General features: G+C 41.2%; 1 protein-coding gene across 3 annotated transcripts in view; it reads left to right on the top strand.

Moving 5' to 3' along the window:
- The window catches only part of LOC106640443 (uncharacterized), a 109,735-nt gene extending 94,178 nt beyond the window's left edge, over positions 1 to 15,557 (top strand). Inside the window, exons 2-9 of one of the 3 annotated variants that reach the window (XM_089594309.1) lie at positions 1,649 to 2,053; positions 9,473 to 9,712; positions 10,269 to 10,591; positions 12,948 to 13,252; positions 13,774 to 13,957; positions 14,388 to 14,563; positions 14,659 to 14,756; positions 14,916 to 15,557. In XM_089594309.1, coding sequence (XP_089450435.1) covers positions 1,855 to 2,053; positions 9,473 to 9,712; positions 10,269 to 10,591; positions 12,948 to 13,252; positions 13,774 to 13,957; positions 14,388 to 14,563; positions 14,659 to 14,756; positions 14,916 to 15,277 — 1,887 coding nt within the window. In that variant the 5' untranslated portion in view covers positions 1,649 to 1,854 and the 3' untranslated portion in view covers positions 15,278 to 15,557. Of the gene's footprint in view, positions 1 to 1,648; positions 2,054 to 9,472; positions 9,713 to 10,268; positions 10,592 to 12,944; positions 13,253 to 13,773; positions 13,958 to 14,387; positions 14,564 to 14,658 lie in introns of all 3 variants that reach the window. The other 2 variants (XM_089594303.1, XM_089594297.1) reach the window with 2 other exon arrangements.
- Positions 15,558 to 19,290: the final 3,733 nt, after the last annotated feature.

Here is a 19,290-nt window from a genome sequence, read left to right as displayed (position 1 = left end):
TAACAAAAGGGATGTTAAGAAGCATGTCAACACCTACCATTCGTACTGCTGTATTATGTCCTGTAATTAATGTGTCATAAACAGATTGATCTATTTCACCGACGTTAGCTATCGAGTCGAGCACAGCTTTTGCCTAATCTTGTAAACCTATACACGGAGGGTTTTGTAGCTATTAATTTGGTCTCTTTAGTTGACATGCACACCAAACCTGCACTTACCGAAAAATCCATACTTGTGTATACAAATCGCCACGTTTTTCTCCCCCCCTCCTCTCTCTCTTCTTACCCTCTTTCATAAATATACATGCTATAAAATATTGATTCACGTCCGCCTCCAATTTCAAAACTCCTCGAGGCGCCTTTGAGCATACGTATATATGTATATTATATGCACACAAAAGAAGAAAAGCCATCCAAAACCTTCTTTTTTTTTTTTTTTTCGGTCTACGGATCAAGTGAACGGGCTCTCGTGTGTTTTATCGCGGGGCACGGGTATAATGGAAACACTTTTGGGGATCAATCAGCGGCCGCGAGAAAATGTACCGCTTATTTATTTCTAAGCTCTTCGTGTTCTTCATCTTCGCTATAATATCATGTCTGTACATTTGTGTAAATATACAAGTTGGAATAAATTATTCCTTATCTCCGAGCATATATGCCTTTGGAAGTGTGTAGGTACACGTATTTCCTTTTAACGAATTCGTCGATTAAAATTCTTTTTCCGTCCACATATGCATGAAGCCTGTAGGTATGGCAGGAAAAAGTTTTTTCTTCATTCATAAGAAAAAAAAAAAAAAGGTTTTCGTAAGTAATTAGAGGTGGTCGTTTCATTGTGCTCGCGTAATCAAAGTGCTTTTTCTTCCTCCGAACCAATTGGGCGGAGAAAAAGGGAGAAAGCAGCCGGGCTTTCTAAATTGGGAGTTATCGATTTTTCATTGTCTTGGATCGATGGAAGACAAAATTTATCAAATCCTCCATAGTCATGTGTATATGTATTCGCTCGTAAGTGGGGAACGGATACACGATTAATGAATTCGTTGTACACACGTATGCTGTCTCAACTCAGGCCCCACGTATATAATATATACCGTCATGCGAATAGCTAATTAAACTCCATTGAGTCGCTCAAAAAGACCAATTGCCCCCGTTACGGGTATACAGGATACCCTCCTCGGACTCTCGAGTCGAGTTGACCCATTGTATATACCGTTAATTTTAAAAATAATAATAATAATAATAATTACAAGGGGTTTTTTCAGCTGCTGTTTGCACTTTTATTTCCGAGACACCCATAAAACCGATCCATTTTATCTGGTTACGAATAGGCTATTCATTTTCCACGTGTATAATATATTGACAAACAGCTAATTCAGGGAAAACAAATGAACGCACAGCCGTTGAGTAGTAAAGTTGGCGCATCGTCATCGCCAGACGCATAAAACCCAAACACTCGCCCGAAGATATTAGACACACGCACGCAGGGTATATGAAAGTCACGCGTGCGCCCATAAAAAAAAAAACCCCTCCACGGCAGTGCTCCCCTTATTTGGCCCTTACCCCCCTCGGACAGATCGATCTAATCCTGTTTTATAGCTCATCCCGTAAACTGATTAACCAACCGAGTCTCTTTCCCGTGTCTGTTCGCAGAGAGAGAGAGAGAGCGGCGTGTATCAAGAAATTTCAATGAGGCGTCGCGCAGCCGTGCACATCGAGTCGAGCCGAGGGGATGATGAAGCGCCGACGCAACAAATTACCACGCGGCTCCCCGGGAGCTGCGGTAACGACGATTGAGGGCCGATCCTCCGGATAATTCATACAAAGGGTACGCACGCACACACATGCCTACGGAGTGAAAATGATGACCGCCATGGCTAGGCTACCGTGCAACAAAACCTCCCCGCAGCAGCAGCAGCAGCCGAGGTACGCGCCGATCTTGGGCTCGAATCCGAGTTTCGCCCAGAGTCGCGGATACTGGGAGATGCAACAGCACCCCACACCCCCGCCACCGGCCGCCTTTGTCCGCAATCATCACAGGCATCCGTCTGATCACGTTGGTGAGTTGTTTTTTTTAAATACTTTTTGCTTGATGTGATGGGCACGTTCAGGGTGGATAGAGAAATCAGATGATTTGGAGAAGACAAAATAAATAGGATTAATTTTTTTTTTTTTTTTTTTTCTACTCACTACGAAAAACGTTGTACAGCTCCGTTAATTGCGAGTCGCGCGGGAAATAAAATCATGCTTGCGAGCACGGGTTGTGTACTTCACTCGTCCCCCTCAAACCGCTGCAGAGACACGGAATTCTTTATCACCGCGGTGTACTTACTTGTAAAATAAAATCTTGGCTTTTCTCTACAATAGCGATGAAGGGGAAACGTGTTTTTGGCAGTAGTTTATGAGTCCGAGGGCACTGGGGGTAGTAAATGTGCCCGAAACCTATAGGATGAAAATAAACACTTATGGATGGGAATTGTCGCTTATTTATTCGTGGCGATGTAAAAAAAAAAAAAAAAAAACTAAGACTTATACTATGCTAGCTCGGTTCAAGTGATTTTCCGTATCTCGTGGTCTCTGACGAAATGTAAACGATACCCGTGCGTATAATCATACTTAAAATAGAGACCGAGGACGGGGGGGTGATACGCGTCTAAACGCTTGAAAAGAAAATAGGAAACGAAGCAGAAGCTCGGAAAACAAGTCAAGTTAAGAGAGATGAAGTTGACGACGCGCGCGAGGGTATAGTCGTAAATATAGACCCACGAGAGCGAGAGAGAGAGATAGCAGAGTAAGGGGCGAGGGTGCGTATAGAAGGAGATGCGAGTGCGAGCTGGAGTATGGAAATGTATACGTATACACACGCCTAGCTAGTGCCGGGAGGTGTATATATATATAGGTACAGAGTGATAATTAAAGCAGCTGTTAAAATAGAGCTTGCGCCGAGACAGGAGTCCCTCTCTCGCGGCTCGAGTGTGTGTGTTTTTACTATCTCTCTCCCCGGGCGCGCCTCGCGATGAGCCCATTGAAACGCTCGCGCGCCGCGAGAGGGGACGTAATTCTTCCTCCTCTTTCCTTATATATATATATAAAACAAACCTTTCCCCCCTCCCTCCCGTATTGCTCATCATCCTCCTCCTGGCAGCGAAGGGTAAGAATAATATACACCCACGCGGACGACGTAATATCTCTTGCCTACTGGCTTTTGAAGTGCGCGCGTCTGGAAGTGAGCTTTTCCCCTGCTGAGGTCGGGGAAGAAAAATTACCCGGTTGTATTTAGATTTTCCATGATTTTTCCAGGTACCGTACCCTCGGATTGGCAGTTACTTCGTGTTTGCGAAGTTTCAAAGGATAATATATACTTACGCAACAGTGGCTCGAGCAAAAAATGTATTGGTCTCTTCGCGTTGTCGTTTCGAAATTTTCACTTCAGTCGGATTAAACGATGCCCCCCACCCCCCACTACACCTTGTATATGTTATACCTTTGACTCGGCGTATAATGATATATGTATACATTACGCAACAACGCGCTCTCGGAGGGAGGGAGAGTGGCCACCTTGAAGAAATTCGGTAAAAAAACCTGTCTCTCTTTCCGAATTTCAGGATCATTAATTTCGTCAACCAGGTATATATATATATACTTGTACTCAGGCGGGCGCTTATATATTATAAATACGCGTCACTTTCACCACTCGCGCGCATAATCGTCGAGATTTTTTTTTCAAATAACCCCTGCCTAAATGAGTATGCTAATCACTCCGAATGGCACGTCGAAAGCAATTTTCACTCTGTCAAGAGCGAGGTGGGCGCATTTTCTTACAACAAGAAACGTTTCCATGGAAAAACGAAAGTAAGTGGTGCACTTTGAAAAATAAAAGGTAAAAAAAAAAAAAAAAACGAAATGACAAAACTGCGGTACTTACTTACACACCTTAGTGCATATTATTTTTGCAAAAGCCTCGGAGTGGCCTACTTATAAGCATCACCTGAGCTGTGCTACTGATTTTGCTCGTCTCGGAAAAAATACCAAGGCGCGTGACAATCTTTTCTAACTCGAAAGACGCACCGGCGTATCTGCATATTATACGGCCAATCACTCCGTTATCACATCTTAAAGCCATTGTGACCCTGTTGTTTCTCGACTCCCTTAGTATTATTTATCATACGTCGATTACTATCTTGTGAATAGAAAATTTTAAAAATTACAAAAAACCGTTAGTTCGTGTATGTGAAAAAAAAAAAACGTTAAATTTTACGGATTTGTATATATAGCTGTTTGAGTTATTCGTTAGTATAAAAATATAGAGTAGAAATAAACGACCATTGACACGTGAGGTGGTGCATAGAGATACTTGAAAATTGTCTAGTGAGAGGAAAACACGTCGCAGAACGTTCGTCGAAGAATAGACGGATTTTTTTTTTCATTCACGAGCCTCATCGAAACGAGTGATTGTATTTGAAAAAGTACGTGTATGTATATTGTACACGGAAGAAAAAAAAAAAAGGCGTTTGGTGTACGAAGCATCGGCATACTGTCAAGAGCCGAGGTGCACATAGAAAGTTTGAAAAGAGAAACGTGTGTAGGTACAGCCCACCTAGTTGTTGCAAAAGGGCAAGATATTCGTGAAAATCTGGGTCGAGAAGGCGAATAAGAAGAAGAGACTTAAGCTCCCTGCCTTCGGCAACAGGGCGGTGATTTTCGGGGCCGGGAGGAGCAGGTTTTTTTTTTTTCTCGAGCGAGAATTTTCAGTAACAGCACCCTTTTTATGCACAACACCTGTGCACCTCGGCTGCTGATGTTAACTTTTTTTTTTTTCTTCACTTCGCGACCCTATTCGCTTATTTTTTATTAGGTCACGCCGATTTCATTTTCCTTTTTTTTGCGACAGCGGATTTCGACACGCTATGAATTAAATGACGTCAGAAAGTTTTTTTTTTTCCATCACGTAAAACACACTGCCTCCGCGAATCGCAACGAATGGCACTTTCATCAAATTCTCTTCGCGCTCAAAGCGTCACGAATATATTCCTTTCCGTTGTAGGAAATAGCAGGTAATTTTTTATCATTCCCGCGGGTAGGCACATGTTGTATTTTATGCATAATAACCGACGTACACACAACTAGGGAATCCAAGGGGGGCAACTGATTGCGTTGAGTGTATAATTATAGCGACGAAGGGGAGGGAAGAACAACAGATGTTGGGCGTGAAAAAAAAAAAAAAAATTATCGAGGTAACGGTCGACTTGTTAATGCACATGCGAAGGATTTTCCGTTAAATGTAATTCGGTCGTTCGTAACGAATGGGCAATTAAAACGCGTATTGTTTACAACGAAAATAAGTAGCGCACCTTCGTTTGCCCTCCAAGTTATCGGTAGATTACGTATATTAATCGCCTTACGGTATTACACGCGTCACGCTACGAAGCGTGAGAGGTTTTTTTTCAGATCAATATTATACGTATATGGTAACATCGTAATTACACTGTAATTTTTTTTTTATATGAATAATTTTCTTGAAAGTGCTGTGCATATTTTTGAAAAAAACTGTACCACGTCCTACCTACTCTTAAACCCTCGGGATAAATCTTACTTTGAAAAAACAAAAAATGAAACAAAAGCCTTCTATATTCAGGGCCAAAGGCAAAGGTTTGACGCCCCTGCTGAGAGGAGCCAACGTAAAAACAACATCAAACTCAAGACACGCAAATAAATAACGAGAGCTCTCATCTCCCCCGACTCGTAGTGCAAACACACTTTACTCGTCCCTCGTCCCAAATTTCGTCACACGCCGAAAAGTATAAAGAAATACACAGCAGCTGCGAGCAACCATCAACATGTATACCCTCCCGTACACATTATATACTTGTATACGTTTCACGTTTTTGCCGCTGAATGAAGAAAAAAAGAAGAAATCCTTCCAAGACATCTCCCGCTATTTGCACTACATGTACAAACGATCGAAGCGATCGCGTTGCTTCGTTAAGCGCGGGATGAACAGAAAAAAGGACCGTGGCTGGCGTGCACGTTGCGTTGAGTTTTGAGGATTATTTTTTTTTTCTTTTTCATGCGTATTCACATGTGCGTTCAACACATGTATCCGTTCACGGCTCTCGCTTTCGATTTAATTAGTAACCCGATACACTTTTTATATACCCTAATTTGACGAGTAAAAAATTTCTACGCGCATCGAAACGCTTCAATCGCGCGTACGTGATTTCATTAGGGTTTCGTTAAAAAAAACAGAGAGAGAGAGATAAAAAAATCAAGCAGCACCCAAATTATTACTTTTAACTATTAACGTATATATACAAAAGATTTTATCTCGAGACACAGGATTTTTTTTGTTTCACTCGGTCGGAAAAAGATTTTCTCATAGTCACTCGCGGTAATGATCCAGTTATCAAAGATTTTCTGCCAATCATAAGATACGATCGTTTCGAGCACTTTGCAATTTTGCAATGCATACCGTCACGATGAGAAACGAGATGAGAAAGCGAAAGTATAGCTCTTCGCATTGAAAATCACGTATATATATACACTCGCCGCCCACGACGCTGGCCCTCTAGAATAAGGAGATGCACACAAAATACCTCGCGTGCCGGTGGTAAAAAAAAAAAAAGGCACGTCACTCGATTCTCGAGCAGGAAATCACGCGAAAGCGAAAATCTGTATATCCTGTGCAAAACACAAAAGAAGAAGAAGAAGAAGAAAGCATGTTGAGTTAGAAAAAAAGGGTATGTATATAGGTACCTACTTGTACAGGTACTTCACGTCGGACGCACGCGACACTCTCCACAAGTGTTATACATATACACCAACTGCATGGGGGCTCGAGGAAGAGATCAACCGGATGCAGGTCGTTTTCTGTCTCTCCTTTGCTGGGGAAGTGGAGTTTTTGGACCTTTTTTATTTGCCCTCGCCTCCGCCCGCGTGATACGTATACAACATTGGCACTTGCGCCCTCTTTTTTCACGCAGACCACCAATTAACCAACGTTTCGTTACTTGTTTCGCTCGAGTGTCTTTGGCCCCTCGATATTATACTTACCATTTCGTTTTCTCACTTTGCGGTTTTATATCAGCTACGTATATGTATACAAGTGGAGGTATAAGAAAATAAAGTCTCGAGAGCTGGTCGATTGTGGGTGTACCATTGCGGCTTTCGACTTTCGATCGAGCGGTGCTTTGATTATATACTCGGGTACCATATGTTTATTGTACTTGTTTTTAAAAATTTTTTTTATTCCCGCGATAAAATGATATTCACGCGTGCCATAGGGTTTCGCCGTGTGATTTCAAAGAGAAAGTTAACGCTGCGCCATATTTTGATATTTAATCAACGAAAATAATGTATGCATGTATAGGTGTGATTTACATCGGTGACAAACTGTATCAATGGCTGGACGCGCGGGGGTATCGTAAATGTATAGATTTTCGATTGAGTCACCTAAAAGAAAAGTACAGAGTAAAAATAGAATCATCACCAAAGGCGTATTTTTTTCATAAACATATCAGGCACATCTGCCGGGCGAACGCGAGCACTCGAGCTTCTTTTCCCCTCCAGAGTCCGAGGGTCCCTCGAAAATCTCACAAACAGCCGACGAGTCCACAACGAAAATAAAGTATCGAGAACACGTGTGGCGCGCCGTTTGACTCCCTCGCGCTCGTGTCGTCCGTCAAAAGGCGCGCAAGTGCTTACGCACACGTGAGTACACATACAAAAAGATGAAACCAAGTCCACGGTGTGCCCAAACGTCACGCGGAAGGGAAAGAAAAACGTTCTTCTCTCGAGGGTTGCGGCATGAATTTCGCTCGGAGTACATATGCGCTGGTCGTCACTATCAAACGCTTTCTCACTTCGTGTACGGTAGAACGGAGACGCGCACACGTGGTGTATGTACCTATATGGCATATTGCGCGAAGCGAACGAAGGAAATGGGGAGTAAAAATAAAGTAAAAATAAATAAGGAAGAGAGGAGCGAAGAGCTCGTGCTTTGACTACCGACGGCTTTTTTTTTTTTCTTTTTTCCTTTGGTCCCGAGCTTTGTCGACCTAAAAAAGAACATATTTATATTGCACAGCGCCCAGACATGGAGCTTCTACTTTTTTTTTTTTATTACCGAGCCCACGCGACGTGCGGAGGCGTAAAATAAAACAAAGACACGGGTATGAACGATAACAATAGTATATATCGGTGTGAAATTCGCCTCGAGGCACATCGATACAACACAGGATCGGCAATCGATTTCCCAAACCGCCCCGCTAATCTTTTCTTTTTGTTCCAAGCGCCCAAATGTAAAAAAAAAAAAAATCATCAATTTTTTAAAATAAGTAATCTTTATTGAATGTGGACAAAAGCAGGATCCAATTTACGCGCTTCCTCATCTCCGTAGGGGAAAAAAGCCTGCCCACCTTTTCAGACGGTACACTCACGACTTGTACACGAAAACACCGCGCAGCCGAGCAGCGGATAAGAGAACAAAAATGATCAATCTCGCGCCTCTGCGCATAGAGATAACGCACCGCGCCGCAAAACAGATGTTACACCGCTCATCCTCCGAGCAATTCTTTTCCGCGCGCCGAGAAATTATACATCCTCTTTTCTTCTCTCGAGTACCTGTATACCTATACACAATAGTTATAAAAATCCCAAGAGCCCATCGAGCGTTGCGTGCACACGCAGTTTACATCTTGGTTTCCCGTTGCTCTGCTGCTGATGCTGTGCGCCGAAGCTTATATGTATAGGATACATGCATATTATATAACAAGTCTGCGATGAGTGAGACGTGACATGCACACCACGCGTATGCCGGCTGTCACTCAATAATCGTAAAGTACAGCTCATTTAGGCGACTTTTCGGACAAACCAACACTGCGCTGAAACAATTATAATTAATACTTATAAATCATATCGGTATAATTTATTTATATATGCGTGCATAATATAGTGGGTGGAGGTTGATTACATGGGGGACGGGGATGGAGGTGGTCTCTCTTGTTTTGTTTTTTTTTCCTCTTGATTGGGAGCACATTGTTACATTATCAGCATGCATAAGCAATTGTATAAGCAATAACGTAACAATGTACATATTTTTTTTTTTCTATATTATAGTGCCCTACGTCCGGCCCCTTTAATAAGGGCACTACTATGGGCACTTAGCACTTGGAAAAGGGATGGGAGTCCTCCAATTATTACTGGGAGGGGGGTAGGGGGAAAAATTAGGCAATTTTTGCTGCGAGAAGGTCGCCTAAAACCCTCCTCGAGGAGCATTGCGTGGTGAAAAAGCACATGTGAAAAATCACAGAGGTACTTGCCCGAAAAAGTCGCACTATGGCCGGGAATAATCGAACCACGGTCTCCCGCGCGCCAACCCACGCCCTAGTCGACCGAGCTACCGCGTGCTCAACAATGTATATGTATAGCATGAAAAAACGGTACCGATTAATTGAGAAAACTCGTTTGTCGGGGGGTTGCAGGTAAGCGGAAGAGCGCGGTCGAGCTGCTGCAGGAGTCGAAGGCGTTTTACGTGAAGAGCGAGACCGTGCTGGACCGGAAGCAGGAGCTCAAGAACAGCGGCCACCTGCAGGTATCCCAACTGACGGCTCCGCCTCGGTTGTTGCGCAAGTGCACGACCCCGGGCTCGGCGCAGCCGTGCAATCCTGCTCAGCAACAACAGTCCTGCTGCTGGACCGCCTGCCACGACAACAACGACAGACGTGAGTATACATCTCGTATATAATCATACGGGTGTCCCTTTCCTTCCTCCCTTTTGGATTCTTTTTTTTTCTCTCCCCCATCATCCGAATAATATGCGATACGGCTGATGCTTTTTACCATCAGGCTAAGACCCTATCTCGATTTTCGTCCCGATGAAAAAATTAATAGACAAGACGATTGACGCACAATGTGCCCCGTCGTATATAGCTACCCTCAAGTGTATAATGTGTAGGTACGATTCTGGATGATTCAACGGAATTGTCAAAATATGATGCAAGGATGATCTTCGAATCGGAAAAAACGTATCGTTATGAACAATTTCCATCGTCTGTATAATGTTTCATGGTAACGCGTGAAAAAAAAAAAAAAAAAAAAAAAAAAAAAAAAAAAAAAAAAAGAAACACCAATAGGGCCGATAGCCGTTAAACATCAGCCTGACACCGTACTCGTTTGCTCTCTCGTATCGGGTGATTGTTCGTAATTGGCCAACGTTTATTCGTACAAATCCCCAATCATCTTTGAATTGAGATATTGACGAAAACCGTCCAAAAATAGCACTACCACCAAAGAGTCCACGGCTGGTCCCGCTGCCCCAGAGGCGCTCACTTTCAGGACCGTCGGCCCCGTCCAACACCTCGGGCCTCGGCCCAGGCGCCAACAACCCTGCGTTCAACAACAGCTCGGAACAGCTGCAGGCAAAGCTACGCCGGCTCCTCAACACCGACACCGCCAACGACGGCAACGTCTTCTTCGCCGAGGTGCCACCGGCCCCGCCCGAGTACGCCACCCCGATCCACACCAACAGATTACACGACTCGGACAAGAGGTACTCGCCCGGCGGTAGCTTATCACCTGGATGCAGGGACGAGGATCGCTCGGTGAGGCCTTATTCTTTTTCTCCTCTCTCTCTCTCTATATTATACCGATATAAATATACATACGTATATACCTATACGTTTCGGTGCGTTGATTAATGATATACATATACATGTGTATTATTTAACGTGGTGGAAAAACCGTGTGTGTGTATACATGTGGATTGTGGTTGTAACGCGCGTGTAATTAGTCCCGGGGGAGATTGCATGGACAAACAGCCACTGTATATACATTATTATCCCTTGATGCTAATTAAGGTCGGCGTAGTACACATTATTTACCTATACCTATACGTAATCACGTTATTCCACGTCGTTCAACTTTGTCGTCTCAAAGTTCGGCTGAATCAAGTATAGCTACTTTTTTTTTTTTTTTTTTTTTTTTTTTTTTTTTTTTTCATTCAGATGCACACTTGTGTGTATCTTCGAATTTACAGTTTATAAGTTATTACATGCGATTACAGGGTAGGGGATTCCCCCGATTTCTTCCTGTAACAGCGATGAATCGTGAAATACAACGGAAGCACCTCCATCTCTTTGTTAGTGGTTTTGTCCTTTTCTAATATAGTGCGCGTGTAAAAATATACACCTCCTCCTATACTTGTGCATGTATAGCGACTAAGCTACCGGCATTTCTGCACGATAGTCAAACAGCCGCACTGTACATGACGCAAATGAGCGCACTCTGCATCAGGTCCTCTATATAATTTATATATATATACCTCCATTCGTGACACTAAGGCTGGAGGAGGGTAATACGATATCGTGTATCGGCAGGTGATATTGTTCTCGCGTGTCATATCACATTACACGTTTGCTCTCGGCCTTCGTCTCTCCGTACATGTATAGCTGGCGAGGCCACGGCCGGTAGCGGTACAGATATATATATACACACGTATATCTTTTCTACCGGCATTGAAAATTAATTTAAGAGCGTACTTATACATGTATACGTGCACCCCTTTGTCAGGGAAGAGGGTCGCCAACTTTTGCGCGCCGATGAAAATCTGTTGAGCGCGCGTCAAACGTGCGGCCTAAAAGTACACATAAATACCCTGTGTATATGTACGGTGACTCGCTGCAGATGCAAGTTTTTTCGTCACGTCAATTTGATGGTGCGGTTAACGCGGCAATGTCATGTGTACAAATGTACTGAAACTCACTGCACGGAGCGCTATGCGAGTATAGGTGTTTTTACTTATAAGTTTAACATGTATAGCGACATCGATTAAATTTTTATACATACATATAGCGGGGATATCGAGAAAATTTCATGGTAATTGTAATTAATTATAGAATCTCGAGTGCGGCGTCGACTATTATTGATTTCACGAGTATAATATATAGGTATCGAGAGAATCGGCAAATATTTTCCATCGTTGGTTTTGTTTTTTAACCAAAATTTAATTCCCGATCAATGTCAACGGATAAAAGTAATTGCGCTCAATTATTTAAAAAACGACTTTCGGTACTCGTCGTCGTATGCCTGTATACCTATACACGTGTGTGTACATTACGGATGAGGTGGTTTTACATTGCACAAATTGCCGACTTTCCATTTGTCCAGTAGCTGTATACTCGCACTTGCTTTTCGCGTATGTGTATATGATATCGACAGGAGTGCTCGAGAGCAAATCAAGCGCGTCGCTCGGCCGTTATTATATGTTGGGGATGTATAATGTATATACTCGCTATATAAATTAAGCTCATATGCTTACACACCGGGAATAATAATAACGCGTCATTGCAACTCTCCCGACTCGAGTAATATATATATAACGGCGGGCTTTCTCTCCACTCTTTTAATCCTTATCATATGCGCTACAAGGAGGAGCATTGCTATATAAACTTTTTTTTCCTTTGCATACGCGTTGGGTGTGTAAATCTATTGTATATAGGTATATATAAATTGCTAAAGCGGAGACAAAGTTTTTCAAGGCCACTGCGCGTTACAAGAGCACGTATTTTATATACGATATGCTTCACCTATTGTATCCGCACTGCGACCTAGACCGATACCTGCACGTCCCCGACTCCACACAATACAATTCACCTGATGGAGAATAAGTGCATAGGTATATATACATGACTTTTTGTTCGTATACGCTTGTTAGCTTTTTGCTTCGAGCGAGTTCACAAATAAGTACCTACATTGCGATACATTATATACCGCACTTCAGGCACTTGTCGGGATTCAACAACTTTGTATACTCATTATATTACATGCACATCTATATTAATTTATACTTATTGTGCCAACGCGATATGGACGGACACATAGGTGTACCTATAAATGTGACAGAGGGGAGAGAGGCGTGTATTTGTGATTAATATTTAATAAAACAACGAAATAAAGCAGTGGGGGAGCCCGGCCGGGGAGATCCGGTTCAAGTTCGGCAGCCGGATCGGGAGGTCGGGTAGCGGCCGGTCGTCCGCCGGTCACGGGACGACGACCCCGAGCCACGAAGCAGCGGCCGCCCACAAGAGCCTGCCTGATCTTCACCACAGCAGCACGAGACGGCGGGCCTCCCTGTCGCCGAGGGCCTCGACCAAGTCCCCGTCGGCGAGGAAACCCCAGCCCACCGGCCAGGGCTGTCCCGACTGCGAGACCGGCTCCGACTACTCGGATCGCAGCTTCAACCGCGACTCTGTGTGCTATCGCAGGTATGTGTATATATACGTCGCGACGACAAGATATTTCGTACTCCCTGGCAACAACATCCATTATAATATGTCTCTGTGACCCTCCGGGTGACTTTGGAAAGGTATATATCCCCCCCTTGTCTTGGAAAAAAAAAAAAAAAAAAAGAAATAACGGGAAAAAATCCATAGCCCGACAACTGGTGCCGAAAGACAACGATGATAACAATGAGAGAAAAAAAAAAAAGAAGCGCGCCGTACAAACAGGTGGATAAATCACGGGATCGCGGTAGATAAAACCCAAAACCACCTTGGCCCCTACGGCTTACGCGCTCCCTTGTAATATATTATAATGTCTCGTTCAAGTGCTTCCACTCTCGCGCTGACAAATACATTGTGTGTATTTATTGCACTGCGCGGTTTGAGAAGAACACCCTGAGAGATACCGGGCCCAAAAGATTTCAATCGTAAACTTGAAACCCAAACCACCCAATGGTATATACAATGATGATGATGATGAGGTGATTGTTGTTTTTCTTTTTCAGCTCGAGGCACATAAGGCGCTCGATGGGTTCGGGTGGCGGTGACGCGAGCAGCGTCCTCTCGTCGGGCGGCCGCACGCAAAAGTCCTCGGGCTCGAGCAAGCTCAGCCACGGGGCGACGGCCCGTGACTCGGGCGGGTCCTCCGGGCACTGCACCCACAGGAGCGAACCACCTCCGAGGATACAGGTATATATATGTACACCTTGTGTTTTTTTCTTTTTTTTTTCACTTTTCCACGCTGACGTACCATAATCTTACACATTAATCTGTGTACTCGCTCCGAATATATATATATAAGTTTCGATAAGATTTCTCTCTCTGCTGACGGGGAAGGTGAGAAGTTTGCGAGGGAGAAAGGTTTTTCCAAATTACGTTATATGTATATATGGTAGGAGGAGAGACAAGGATAGATTTGTGATTACTTTTCGTACGAGCCATTTTTATCATTTTTTTTTCTCAGTTAAAATGTTATGGATGCAGGTACATCATGTACACGCATGTAACGACACCCATACATGATAAAAAGTAGTGGAGACCACGCTCCGATTTTAAATTAAATCGGCATTTATTGGTGATAACCCAGACACACGTGACTCTAAAAAGCAAATCTACGCAGGACTGTTGGAGCCACGCGCGGAGGGACAGCGGCGCCTCGACCCAGCACTCGACCGACAGGGACCGCTCGAGGAGGAGCTACAACAGCGCTACCCCACCTGCCATTATCAGGCACTACAGCCCCGACACCGACAGCAGCAACAGCCAGACCGACTACAGTCCCACCTGCAACTCGAGGTACCTGCGTCAAATTATAAGCTGGCAAATTCATCGTGTACAACTTGTGTCCCACGCACGCGTAATCACCACGTTTGTGTAAATCTGCCCAATAGATTCTCGGACGGCTGGAAGGAGGGCAGGGGCCGGCCGATCTTGCGCTCCAAGTCTGACATAAGCGACCGGTATTGGCGCCACGAGTCGAGCCACCCGAGCGTCAACAGCGGCGGCAACCGAGTCGCGGGCGACAGCGTCGGTGGGGTGATCGGTGGTGCGGGCGTTGGCTGCGTGACGAGCAGCAGCGGCATTGGGAGCTCGAGTTCCGGTCGTGGTGGCAACGGCACGCAGGGCTCCTCCTCGTTGAGCCGCGGAGGCAGTACCCGGGGCCCGCGCTCCATGTCCCAGCTCGAGTCGTTCTTCGACAGGTTGGGCCTGGATCCCGACAATTACCACCACCACATAACCGAGCCCTCCTCCAAGAGCAGCTCCCCGGTGTTCTTCGACAGCGTGAGCTCGGTCGACTCGGCGCTGGGCCTCTACTCGTCGTCGTGGGCCGCCGGGAGCTCGCCGACGATACAGCCGGCCGGCAGCGCGCAGCCCCCACCTTGGCAGACGTCCAACGACGAGTGCCTCCAGAGGGGCGGCTCGGACCAGCAGCCGAGTATCGTCGAGAGGAACGCGAGGATCATCAAGTGGCTGTGCCAGTGTCGCAAGGTCCAGTTTGGCTACAGTTAGTTTTTTCGAGTCTCGTTATACGTCGGGATCGACAAGCATCAGCCCGTGTTTCGGACCTTGTGTCATATATCTATACAAGGTCGTTTCGAGTGTAGTCGATCGAGGTTATTGCATTTTAAATTTTAAATTAATCGTCTATTGAAATTTTATCTACTCCTAAGCAAAACAGTTTTCATGAAAATTCACGAATATTTTAGGTATTTGTTGCTAATGTTATCTAGGAAATTTGCGATGATTTGCGACACGTGTTTTATTGTTTGGCGTGATTATAAGTATATACATATATATGTTGTATTCTTGTTCATTATTTTTAAAAACACCAAAATATTTTATCAATCGATCGAAACAACTACTGTATCTTTTATAATGCAATATTTATCTCTTGATTGGATGCACACGAACACACTTACTCACTGTTTGTTCGTTGTCGAGTAAATTTTTAATATTGTCCAAGTGTCGAATTAAAGATGCTTTCGTCTATTGACTCTTATTTCGTGTAAAGCTTCATGAAAATGTTGTTAATTGGATATTCATGCAGATTTTTTATTTAAAAAAAAAATTATATAATTTACTTTTACAGAGTAAAAATCGCTTCAAAATTTTATAGCCGCGTACACTCTGGCACTTGTTAATTATGCCTTAAATCAATTCGTATACGCGTGGAAAGCGATTGAGTGCCATTTGCGAAAAAATAGAAAAAAAGAGATTTATTATTATTATTATTACTATTATAACCTCGTAGTGTTATTATACATTGCGGATTAGTAGATATCAGTACTTTTTTTTTTTTTTTTTTTTTTACTTCACGACTCTTACACACGAATATCTTACACGTGTACATATTGTTTTTAATTTTAAGTAGAATTTAAGGTATATAAAATGAATTTTTACTCTTATTCTTTTTCGAGTTGCTTTAAATTCTTGGATTGTACATTGTATTTGTTATTGATTTAAATATGTTTAGTATTTTATCGACGAAAGTCTGTGTTAGTTTTTACTAGAGACGTTATGATGATGTGAAAAGAAAATTAAAAAAAAAAAAAAACATGTTTAAGACGAAATGTTTGCATAATAATAATAATAAAAAAAAAAAAAAAATGATAAATGATGTACCCCATATAATAGCGAGAAAAATTTTGTTCCCGTGTGTTATTGCGTAGTTAAAACACTATTTTTTTTTACAATGAGAAAACCTAGTTTTATCTTTGTAAAATATTTTACTTGTTAATTTATTTAAGTATATACGCATATTGATGGATTTTAATGAAAAAAACGCTGCCTTTACTTGTAGCTCTTTGAGAACTGCAATCGTGAGAATAAACGCTAATGAAACAATAATTTTTATTGCTTGTTAAACGGTTTTGGACAACCTGCTGCATAGATTTAAAGTATTTACGTTTGTACTAAATTTTAAAGGAATTGATTTGCCAAGCACTGTAACAATTCGTTTTTCAAGTATCGTTCCTTTTTCGTAGAGATTTACATTATAATATTTTATAAAATTAAAGATACATATATTTTTTAGGATCTGAATGAATGAAATCTATTAAACTGGAAAATTCATTTGATTGTTGCTTACATGTATAAAAATTAAACACGACACCAGCTTATTACGTCTACTCGTGTGAAAATACACTTTGTGCAAAGTTTAGTTTGAATGACAAATGTTGTCTTGTTGCCCTTACCAAATATAAATTTAATATTTTCAAACAATCATTGAACACATTTATTTTCTTGTGACATAGCTCACATTATTACATCAACCTGTTTTAACCAAACACAAATCTCAGACCATTTTAAAAGTACAATACTACGAATCGTCTTAAAGATTCAAACGAATCTTTTTATATCTTACATATGGATCCATATATAGGGTTATCAATTTAGTTACGTGATGCATATCGTAATTTTGATTTTGATTTTATATTATTGATGAGAATAATATGCGTCACGTAATCAGTAAAAAGAAACATAATTTAGAGCTTGAAAATTACACAGCGTTTTATTGTGGTGACAATTTTACTCGTTTCTTTCTGAAAATTAGCCAGCGAATTATCATGTGTGATTAACTTTTATAAATTACTTATTTATTACCTGTTACATATCGGAATCCACTGAATTAAATTTTCGTTTTGTATCTGTTACACTATTTGATTTTTATTGTTCTTTTACTATAAAAAGAAATTTACTTTTTACGCACCATGGATCAATCAAATAAGAATATACATATTTTTGAAGATTGCACCATTAAACGTTTAAAATAAAAAAAAAACATATACTAATTATTTTCACAGAACTACGCAACTAATTTTTATATGAGTCGTATTTTGAGGTTGAACCATTCTACCATGATAAAAAAAATTTAAAAAAAATTAAAAAAAAAAATAGTCGAAAATTAGTGTACTCGTTATTTTTATTCTATCTCCTAAAAGTAAGTGAAACAAAGTATGAAACATTTGGCAATTAACTCTGTAACCGTAAACACATAATTTCAGAGTTGCGACCATAAGCGTATGTAAATAACGCAATTTGAGCATAATAAATAGCAAAAATGTAGACGGTAAGGATATTTGAACGAAAAAAAATTACGATACTCACACATGTAGATTTTAGCTCTCAGTACCTATTTATCGAGTTTTGTAGCGGAGCAGGATAATAAAAAATAAAGGAATTTGCAGTAATGAACCACGTATAATCGACCGTACCCGGTCCATACAATATAACATATATGCACATGCACAAAGTTAGAGGAAACGACTGTTTCATGAATTGAAATTACTAAGTAATGTTCGTACTATCGTACAATTATTTTTTACTGCTCTTTAAGGGCAATCGAGCACTGCTTGGTTTTGATCCACGCATTGAAAAGAAACGCACTACGAAATATTTTTTACGGTAAACATTTTATGATGATAACCACTTTAGTTGGCGATTAACTTAATTACTATTATTTTTATATTAACGTTCCATAGGTGCATTTAAATAAAATATTACATTGAAAATTTACATCACCGATTTTGACCAAGTGAAATTTTGCTAACGAAACGACTACTCTTGAGCTGTACATTAAAAGAAAAAGGGGGAAAAAAAACCATATATTTCATGTACAAAAATGTGTTTAAAAATTACTAATACTTGATACAGATATTAAATTTTAACGATTATAAAAACTCAGACTGTTCGTCATCGTCATAGAATCTTACAAACTCTACGATGACGAAGAAAATAGATAATTTTAGAGTCACTGCAATATTAAAAAATACAAAATACGATTAATTAAATAAATATAGAAAGAATGAACGTCTCACCTGCGTTAAAGTATTGTGGTCATCTTTGCTAAGCCGTTTAACGGCATTTTTCACTATTTCGTCTTTTAAGATATTGTCATCAAATTTTCATCTAATAAAAGAAAGACAGTTTACATAGTCAATACGAATGTATTTCATGTATTCGATGATATTCAACAGTTACAAAAGTTTATACAGGGAGTATACCGGAAAAAAAACTAATTCAAACACAAAATTTAATATCCTCACGTGTTTCGATTTGATGTACATTTGTCACCAGTACTTATTCGTCATTTATATGATAATTGGAAATAAAAATATTGTCCAAACTTGAATCGAAACTAAAATTTTTCTTTTTTGTATGATCTAGTCACGTACGTATACGTAGTAAACGACAACAATAATAAAAAGAGAGAGAAAAAAGGTATGTTTAACACTTAAAAAATAATGTAAGATTATATTTCTTCAGCGTAAAATCAAATCAATGTACATTGTATAATCATTAAAGAAAAAAAAGAAAACCACTTCGATGAGTGCAATAAATACGAGTTACTAAAAGTGTGTGTTTTTTCTTGTCATTAACCATTATTTTTTAAAGAGGAAAATCATCCTTAAACTGAAAAACTCAATATTTGAGCTAGAAGTGACCGAGACTTCAATCGTACGAGCTTTTAAAAAAACTAAGTAATTATCTTGCAATCCAGCCTACGTGAATTAAAATTTCAT

This window comes from Copidosoma floridanum, unplaced genomic scaffold (genome assembly GCF_036245765.1).
Source record: "Copidosoma floridanum isolate Cflo_tuat_1 unplaced genomic scaffold, Cflo_Japanese_pri ptg000001l, whole genome shotgun sequence".
Classification (NCBI taxonomy): domain Eukaryota; kingdom Metazoa; phylum Arthropoda; class Insecta; order Hymenoptera; family Encyrtidae; genus Copidosoma; species Copidosoma floridanum.
Note: the sequence above shows the minus strand (reverse complement) of the source record. Positions and strands in the feature narration are given on the sequence as shown.